Source organism: Triticum aestivum, chromosome 7D, assembly GCF_018294505.1.
Source record: "Triticum aestivum cultivar Chinese Spring chromosome 7D, IWGSC CS RefSeq v2.1, whole genome shotgun sequence".
Taxonomy (NCBI): domain Eukaryota; kingdom Viridiplantae; phylum Streptophyta; class Magnoliopsida; order Poales; family Poaceae; genus Triticum; species Triticum aestivum.
The window spans coordinates 171,801,247-171,811,224 of record NC_057814.1 but is presented as its reverse complement, the minus strand read 5'-3'; the positions used below and the strand labels follow the sequence as shown (position 1 = coordinate 171,811,224).

The 9,978-nt window shown below is 44.5% G+C and overlaps 1 protein-coding gene across 2 annotated transcripts; it reads right to left on the bottom strand.

Annotated features, from left to right (window-relative positions):
- Positions 1 to 1,001: 1,001 nt before the first annotated feature.
- Positions 1,002 to 4,696, bottom strand: LOC123169231 (ADP,ATP carrier protein). Of its 2 annotated transcripts, XM_044587069.1 has the most exons (5): positions 4,596 to 4,619; positions 4,363 to 4,512; positions 1,947 to 2,441; positions 1,479 to 1,850; positions 1,002 to 1,391 (listed from the first exon to the last, which is right to left on the bottom strand). In XM_044587069.1, exons 3-5 carry the CDS (start codon positions 2,415 to 2,417, stop codon positions 1,095 to 1,097), a joined length of 1,140 nt encoding a protein of 379 aa, XP_044443004.1. In that variant the 5' UTR covers positions 2,418 to 2,441; positions 4,363 to 4,512; positions 4,596 to 4,619; the 3' UTR covers positions 1,002 to 1,094. The 2 variants fall into 2 exon arrangements, with proteins under 2 accessions (XP_044443004.1, XP_044443002.1); XM_044587067.1 differs by having other exon boundaries at positions 4,363 to 4,696.
- Between the last annotated feature and the right edge of the window lie 5,282 nt (positions 4,697 to 9,978).

Genomic DNA, 9,978 nt, shown 5'->3' with positions numbered 1-9,978 from the left:
ATGCAGACTGGGCTGGTTGTCCTGACACTCGAAGGTCCACTTCCGGTTTTTGTGTTTTTCTTGGTAACAATTTGATTTCTTGGTCTTCGAAAAGACAGGTTACAGTCTCACGTTCGTCGGCCGAGGCTGAGTATCGCGCTGTGGCACATGCCGTTGCAGATACCATCTGGATTCGGCAGTTACTCTCCGAGCTACACAGGCCTATTGAGCAGGCCACTATTGTCTACTGTGACAACATATCAGCAGTCTACATGACCAGCAATCCAGTTCAACACCGACGCACAAAGCATATTGAGATTGATATTCATTTTGTTCGTGAAAAGGTTGCTCTTGGTCAGGTTCGGGTGCTTCATGTTCCCTCTACGGCTCAGTTTGCTGACATTTTCACCAAGGCACTGCCTACTAAGCCGTTTCAAGATATCTGTTTCAGTGTCAACGCCGTCGAGCCTGCCGTTGATACTGCGGGGGATGTTAGAGTAGTCATTATGGTATACGACTTCTAGTCCAAGTCAGTTTTGTACCCCTACCCCAAGTCGGTTTGTACCCTCTTATATACTCTTGTATGCCGCACCAAATCATCAATAAGCAACAGTTTTATTCAGCTTTCAAAAAGGTCTTCGCCTTCGTGGGCTGAAAGTGTTTGACCGGTACAGTTAACTGAACAACAGAAACAGATGCCCGGTACAGTCAAGTGGAGAACAGATGACTGATACCAATACTGAAGAACTGGAATTGGATTTGGTATAAATTGAAAGATGATCAATAGCTTACTGGCTTTGTTATTTCTGAACCAAATCTTCGAAAATAGGTTTCATTCATTCCTCCATCCATCACCGTTAGAGCCACATGATGCTGCAAAGTGCAAACTAGTCTCATACTCTGCTATTCAGTTTGTTCGTTTGATCAGTTGATGTCTGTATTTTTTATTGCTTTGTGTGATGTTTCGTGTTTGCAGGAAGGAGAGAACAGATCCACCGGAGAGCACCGTTGGCGCCGAAATAGGATCATCCACAAGATACACACCCCATATGGCAGATTTTATTCAAAAGCAGCGCTACACCATCGCACAAAATTTAGCCCTACAGCATCCATACTTAGCCGCCACCGGACCCATACTTCTTGCCAAAGACGACCACCTGGAGCTTGTCATACACAGCAAGCACACCAGCACCCGCAACAGCACGGAGGATGTTGGCGCCAGCACCCTTGAAGAGGGACTTGGCGCCCTCCTCGGCGATGATCTTCCTGAAAGCATCCATGGAGTTCTTATACTTCACGGACTCACCAGATGTCATCATCATACGGCGGCGGACGGTATCAATGGGATACGAGGCAAGCCCTGCACCCATCGTCACACCCCAGCCAAGCAAGAAACTGGCAAGCAAGTTATCCTGCAGAATATGCATAGAGTAAAGAAATATGATATCAGTGAAAAATGTGTAGAGTGAATTTACAGAAACAATGGTATGGTTACTCACCTCAAGAGAACCAACAAGAACCGCCGGCTTGAGGGAGTCGTACATTCCGAAATAAAGACCTCGATAAACGATGATGCCCACACAGGAGACGTTGAAGCCACGGTACAAGCCGCGGACACCGTCGCTAGCAAGGGTCTTGCGATAGACATCTACGATGCCATCGAACTGCCTCTGGCCACCCACCTTTGCAGCCTTGGCATCATTGGCAAGGCGAGTACGAGCGTAATCCAGAGAATACACAAACAACAGAGAAGAAGCGCCGGCGGCTCCTCCGGAAGCTATGTTGCCGAAGAACCACTTCCAGTAGCCATCCTTGTCCTTTCTAAAGTTGAACATGCGCTTGAAGTGGTCCTTGAAGGCAAAGTTTAAGGCCTGAAGCAAAGGTGGAAATCATTCAGTCCACTTTCATGAAAAGAAAAATGCAAAAGGAAAAAAAAAAGTAAGGGCGGAATGTGTAGGATGCAGGACCTGAGTCGGGAAGTAACGGATAACATTGGCTGTGTTTCCCCTCCAGAGTGCAACCACACCCTCATCTTTTATTGTGCGGGTGAAGCAATGGCCGATACTTTTGTAAGGATGAGAAAGCCTACCACTCTTGATCATTTCATCCTGGTTCTGAATCAAGAGCTTAACACGCTCAATCGGAGCAGCCGCCGTTTTGGAGACGGCAGCAGAAACTCCACCCATTAGAAAATCGATCATGAATCCAGAAAAACCCTTCTCCTCGGGCGCGGGGGCACGGATCGGGGATGGTGTATTGCGAGGCAAACGCCCAATACTTCCATTCGTCTGATGGTATTTTGTCACGGAGAAATTGCGCGCATAATGTGCATTGTTGATTACATGACTTCTCATGGCAGAAGAAGAGATTTCTCTGAACAACATGGACTGTCCATGGAGCTTCTGGACCACAGATGGAGGCCGCAGCTCATCCATCATTTCAATATGCAAGTCAGAAGTGATCTGTCAGACAACAATTGTGGACATGTTTGGGTTAGATTGAAGTTAATCCATCAAACACATCTTAGATTATAAATATCTCGTACTCCCTCCGTTTTTATTTACTCCGCATATTAGCTTTGGTCAAAGTCAAGCATTGTAAATTTTGACAAAATTTATAGACAAAAATATTAACATATACAATAACAAATCAATACCATTAGATTCATTATTGAATGTACTTCCACACATCATATAGATTTGTTATGGTATTTATATTCTTTTCCATAAACTTGGTCAGACTTTAGGAAGTTTGACTTCAGTCAACTCTAATATGCGGAGTAAATAAAAACGGAGGGAGTACAAAGTTACAAGTAGAACACAAAAATAATTAAAGGGAATTTATGTTCCAACTACATTCCTTTAAGGATGAGTGCAGCAGAAAATATTTCAATTGAATATAATGGCAGTAGGGAGAACAACTACATGTTTAACAGCATATTGATGTGCACCCAAATAATCTAAACAAAATAAAAATGTTACTCCCTCCGTCCCATAATATAAGAGCGTTTTTTACACTACATTAGTGTCAAAAACGCTCTTATATTGTGGGACGGAGGGAGTAGTATTTAAGTAAACATGAAAATACATCGCCAACATTACAGCCAGCAGGAGGTTGATGATATCTAAGCAACAAATTGTTACACAAAATTTTGCACTTAACTACGAACTAAGCTTAGCTCAGATGGCTAGGTTCCTTGTCGTGAGACCTGCCCACTACGAGACAGTATCCAGCAACTTCGTCAATCTAAGATCTGTTGGCTCAATCTCTTCGAGGTACTCATAGGTGTAGGGTTGAGGTAGGGTGTGCGTGCGCGTATGTGAGCATTTGTGTCTGTAGTGTGTTTCTCAAAAACAAAGTTGCACTTATCTCCCTAGAGACTGAAGCACTATTTTGGTGTGGTGGTAACTTTGTAAGTCCCAGCAACCAAACTATAGTATACCAAGTTCTTTATTCCGATTTTTCTTTCGCCGACATGGGGGGTCATCAATTTGACAAGTACAAATTGCCAGTGTCATGAATCAAACACAAGACCATGATGTCTAGAGTAGTACTTGCATATAATATATACCCTAAAAAACTTGCATATAATATAAAAAACCAAATATCAGATTTTTTGAGAAAAATAAATCAAGAAATATGATTTTGCTGAAACATTTCCAATTTTTTCCCCTTAACTTCCAGAATCGGATGGAATCCCCATATCTTGAATGAAGCGAAAGAGACATACAAAAATGAAGTTGTATTACTGCTTCTAAGACCCATCTTGGGATATAAGGCATCATTGAGTACTCAACAACCCTTCCATGTGAGGGCACATGGCAGTCGTGTTGTGTGCCAAAAAGTTAAAATCATGTGTAATATTATTCACCGAACGTTCGCTGGGGTGCATGGCAAAACGGACGTTTTTCACGACAACTTATGTGTTGGGAGCATGGCAGTTCTTTCCAGCGAACAGGGCAATTTTCTCAGTAAAATCCTCTATTTGCCAGAAATTGTCATGTGCTTTCATAGAATTTGGCATAAAAAACAATCGCAATTGTCATGCCCCACAGCGAGCCGTTCACCGGCTAGGCCAAATTAACAGCAACAAGCCTGATCACGGCGGAACTAAAATTCCCTACTAAGAGCAATTCTGGAGGAACAAAGCGATTCTAAAAACAGAATTATCCACGGACAAAGTGTGAAGAATTCTCAAAAACAGATATTGCTGATTTCTGTTTGCCTCTGTACCGGACTCCGAGGCTAGCGGCGGCTATTGAAGAGGAAACGAAGATCTAGCGTGAGAAGCACCAGACGAAGATCTGAAGAGCCTAGGAACCATGAAGAGGCCACAGGCATCTACAGCTGCAAACCACGAACTGATAATGCGATTTTCCATACCTGCAGAGTATGGTCGACAGTTTATCTGCTGGCTTGGTGGACTCTGCGAGGAGCGGAATGATTAGAGGTCCAATAGCACTGCGTGTTCCCCTTCTGAAGCCTAGTTTTGCTGCTGATTGGTTGATCTTCTCCCTTTGTTCGCCTGGATATCTGTTCTTTCATCCCCTTCTGTATCAATGGAAAATGTAGAGCTGACGTTAAAAAAATATAAAGAAGGGTCGAGAGAGAGCTGCCCTGCCCCCGTGTGCTGGTTCGGTTGGCGTCTGATCTTCTTCCAGAGAGCTCCATGGGACACCTTGCCGCCGCTTCTCCTGGCACTTTCTAGGATGAGTGGTGAGCTGGACCGTTCTATGATTTTCAGCTGTTTTTCTTATTGAATTCAGAGATCGGAATGACTTGTTGTCTTTGGCAATTTTTCTTTGACTTGTTTGTTGTCTTTTAGCGATAACAATTAGACAAAGTCTAGATCTCAGTCCTTGCACGAAATCACTAATTAAGAAGTACTCGTTGCAAAGAACACTCCACCTTCCCAGGTCACGACAAGTGGCGTACATGCAGCGCGCCACTTGTCGCAACCGGGTAGTTTTCTCTTTTTTCGTAGATCTGTTTATTCAAAACATTTTATCTCTTAAACCGTGCGTCCAAATCTCAAACCGTTTTCACCATTGGATTCCTCGCGTCGAGATCTTCAAAACTAGATCCCATGTTGATAGGTTTTAACGAACTTTTTTTTCATGAAAAAAAACGGATGAAAAAACCAAACCGGGAGCACGTTTTTTTTCCTTTCTGAAAGAGGCACGCCCGTGCCTTTCGCGAAATCACAACCGTGCCTTTCGGGGAAGCAAAACCGTGACTCTCGTGGAAGGAAAAAAAAACAGAAAACACGTTTTTTTCCTTTTTCGAAAGAGGCATGCCCGTGACTCTCACGAAAACACAACCGTGCCTCTGGCGAAAGCAAAACCGTGACTTTCGCGAAAGAAAATAAATAGAAAACGCGTATTTTTTCCCTTTCCGAGAGGCACGGCCGTGGCTCTCGCGAAAGCACAACCGTGCCTCTCGCGGAAGCAAAACCGTGACTCTCGCAAAAGAAAAAAAAACAGAAAACGCGTTTTATTTTTTCCTTTCCGAGAGGCACGGCCGTGACTCTCGCGAAAGCACAACCGTGCCTCTCGCGGAAGCAAAACGGTGACTCTCAAAAAAGAAAAAAAAACATAAAACGCGTTTTTTTTGTTTCCAAAAGGCACGACCGTGACTCTCGCTAAAGCACAACCGTGCATCCCACGGAAGAAAAACCGTGACTTTTCGCACACAAAAAACGAGTTTTTTCGCGTAAATTTTTTTTTCAAAAGAATTTTTTTTGTCGAAAAGTTAAGGAAGGCCGGGAGAAAACCAAAACGTCGAAAAAACCCAAAATAACCATTTAAAAAGCCGAAAACGCGTGTGGAAAAATAAAAAAAAACCAAATCTGAAGGGAGTGTCCAGAGCGCGACACGTGGCGAATGACTGAGAGCGCGCCAAGTGGCGTTGATCGTTGCGAGGCTCCCGAAGGAGCGCTCGTTAACTAGTTGCTCTCCCGTTCGCATGCCTGGAGTTAGTTTCGTGTTTGTTTTGTGTTGGCCTGAGTTGGCCTCTGTTGGCTCACCAAGTGGGCTGCTGTTGGGCTGTATTGACATTGTCCATTCGTTGTGCCTGTGTTTGTTTTCTTATTTTTTTTATTTGTGCGTTTTACTGGAATTGCTAGAATATTGTCCCGTTGGTGTATTGCTACACAGCACAATGTAGCTCTTATTTTTTACGCTAGAATTGCTAATGCTCCGTTCCTTCTTTTTGTGTCATCTTGTTTTTCTTTAATCTTTTTTTACAAAAAATATTTTGTATTCTTAAATGATAAATAAATATTTAATGTAACAAATAGAAAAAATAAAAACAAACAACATATAAAGAAGAAGACAATTTAATTGAATTGTCTGTGACTGACGAATAACTATATGCGGCCGACTAGTGTGTAAATGGGTATCAATATTATTTTGGAAGGGGAAAAAGTATTTTGCATGCGAATGACATGTAATTGTATGCAACACGTAATTGTGTCCGATCGAGGACATGCAATTGCATGCGGCTAACATGTGTGCACCTAGGTAGACGAACAAGCAACTCATGTGACCGACGTGTGTGCCACCTGATGGCAAATATTAAAAAAAGAAAACAATGAAGTTTGCTAGCAAATATTTAAAATACGGATTTGAATCTTCCCTCATCCCTCACAAAACAATAAAGAGTTGCACTCTCTTTGAAGACATGCAATTATAGTCGGGCGACGCTTGCACTGGCGTGCATAGTAGCAACTGCAATGCCTTCCTTCACCCGGACAGAACAGTACTGAGTTGGAGCTGCAATCAGAAGACGCGCATGCAATTACGTGCCTACTAGCAAACTCCATTCACAACAGTATTAAAAATGTGTCCGAGGATCTGGACAAGTAACTCTTCTCTACTTTAATATCCTCCTTTTTTGAGAAAACGAGCTCCGCTGTCAGAATCAGATACAAAAAAAATATCTTCATCCTTCGAAAAACAAAAAAATGCAAAAAGAAAAAAGGAAAATAATGTGTATGATTTCAAAAAATAAGAAAAGAAACACAAACTGGTTGTGAGATCGGGTGTTTGATTTGTGTTTGCATGGCAGAAAACGGGGGTGTTATGGTGCTCGTGTGACACATAGCGAGGGTAGGGGATTCACGGGGGAGCTGCCCCCTTCCGACCAAGCAAAAAAGTCTAGTTGCGAAAAATGTTTGTAAAAAGATATGTAGTTATAGTCCAGGGGACAACGCTTGCAATTTCATGACTAGTTGCCTCCCTCTCTCTTGTTGCCGCCCCTCCGACAAAACAAAAGCGCCTAGTTGCAACTAAGTTAGAAGATACTAAGTTACGACCATGCTAGAAGACATGCAGTTACATGAGTATAGTCGGACATGCAGCTGGACACCTCTCTCTCGTTGCCGCCCCCTCCGACAAAACAAGCCCCCCCTAGTTGCGACCAAGTTAGAAGACATGCAGTTGCGTGCCCGTTGTGGGTCATGCAACTGGCCCCATCTCTCTCAACGGCGTCCCCTCCGACAAAACAAGGGTCCGCCCCAGTTGCGACCATGGTCGAAGACATACAGTTGCGTGCCTAGTGTTGGACATGCAACCGGTGCCTCTCCCCGTACAACAAAAAATGGAAGCTGAGTTGCAACCAAGTTATAAGACATGCATCTGCGACTAAGTTAGAAGACATGCAGTTGAGTGCCCGTTGTGGGACATGCAACTGGCGCCCCTCCCCGTACAACAAAAATGGAAGTCAAGTTGCAACCAAGTTATAAGACATGCAGTTGCCACCAAGTTAGAAAGACATGCAGTTGTGTGCCTAGTGTGGGACATGCAACTGGGCCCCATCTCTCTCGACGTCGCCCCCTCCAACAAAACAAAGGTCCTCCCAGTTGCGACCAAGTTAGAAGACATGGAGTTGTGTGCCCATTGTGTCAACCCGGCAATCCGACCCAAGGGCGGCCGCGCCCATGGGCACCCGACCCGAATGGGTAGGGTATGGGTCGCCATCTTCACCCATGGGTAAGCCCGATGGGTAACCCGATTAGTCATGGATAGGGTATGGGTATGAGTTCGTGCCCGTGGGTTACCCATGGGTCGCCCGATTAATATTAATAAGTATATATATGTTTTACTTTACATGACTTGTGAATATTTTTGGTAAGATCTTTTAAGACATCATGCACCCACGTTGCTTTGTTATTGCTGTAGACAGACTTTTCTTTTGAGTCTAAACACACTTTATTATTCAAGGAAGTTCATAGGGATACAATGAATGTCTGGTGGGTTTATAAGCCACAAATGGCGCCCAAAATCCAGACCGAAAGTGTGCTTAGCAAGACTATGCGCCTCAATATTGGTGGATCTACCTTGGAAGATGAAGGTAAACTGATGAAAATCTCTTGACGTCTCAATAATCTCCTTGACAGTGCTTGCATACGTCCCTCCTGTACCATGCTTGATATCGTTTACAACACCCTGACAGTCAGTAGCAACAATGAAATCGGTCAAAGCCAAGTTTGAAGCTAATGCTAGCGCCTCCCGGCAAGCTAGCGCTTCGAGAGTTGCAGGCTCCGTGATCCCATGTATTTTAATTGCTGATGCGCCCAAGAACTGACTAGAGGAGTCTCTGCAAATGGCGCTGAACGAGCCATGCAGGTTATCTCTCAAGACCGCACCATCCACTCTGATCTTCGAGAGCCCCGGCGGTGGAGGGATCCAGTTTTGCCTTGTCTCTTCAGCACTTGGGGCTGAATGCGGTACACTCTTCTTGGGTTTACAATCCTCCAACTCTCTGATGTATCTCATGATAAAATTATGCGTGGTCAGGGGACTTTGGAAGATATTTTCATGGAGTGTCTGCCGACGAGCATACCAGAGAGCCCACATGGTAACTGCTACCTGGGTGAATTCAGCGGAAGAAAGTGTATCCAAAAGGGAGAATAGCCAACGTCGTGCATCCGGTTCATAGGTGTTGTTTAAAGCTTCAACCAGGTCATGATCTTGCAACGCCCAAACACATCGAGCTACTGTGCAATGGAGCAAAGAGTGCTGCCATGAGTCTTCAGAGCCGCACAGACCACACCTCGTAGTGGTTGACATGTCCCGGTGGTGTAGAACATCTGCTGTGGGAATAGACTGTTGTGCTAGCCGCCATAGGAAGATTTTAACTTTGGATGGAACATCCACTTTCCATAGTCTCTCCCAGGACTTAGTTTCTCTGGCCGTATCTGACGAGTGGCCTCTACCCTCGAGCCAGGCTTCTCTCCTCATCTTTGTTTCAACAAGCATACGGTAAGCCGATCGAACTGTGAAAACACCGTTCTTCTCGTGTACCCATGACCAAAAATCCTCAATTTGTCTCGTACACAAAGGTATAGACATGATCGCTTGTGCGTCTGTAGGTAAGAAGATCTGTGAAACTGCAGCTCGGTCCCATTCTGCGCTGGGCAAAATGAGATCACTGACCCATTGTGGTGGCTTAGCGACCAGACTAGCTATAGGTCGCATATTTGCTGGTCTCAGGAGCCAGTTCTGATCCCATATACGTGTCGTGAGTCCATCACCGATGCATTTGATAATGCCCTGCTTGAGAACATCACGACCCTCAATTATAGCCCGCCAAATCTGAGAAGGAGCCGAGCCGAGCTCAGCATTCAAGATATCAACTCCTGGATTGATATTTGGCCCTCAGAACTCGTGCACTGAGTGAGTCTGGGTCCATTAATAATCTCCATGCTTGCCTTGCCAGGAGAGCTAGGTTAAAAAGCTCGATATCCCGGAATCCAAGACCTCCACAATATTTTGGCTTGGTCATCATGCTCCAGGAGACCCAACTTGGCTTCCTTTTCCCTTCTTTGCTCCCCCACCAAAACTTTCTGATCAAAGAGTTGATATGTTCACAGAGGCCACGCGGTAATTTGAAACATGACATGGAGTAAACAGGGACGGACTGAGCCACAGATTTTATCAAAACCTCTTTGCCCCCTGCAGACAAAAGTTTTTCCATCCACCCCTTGACCTTATTCCA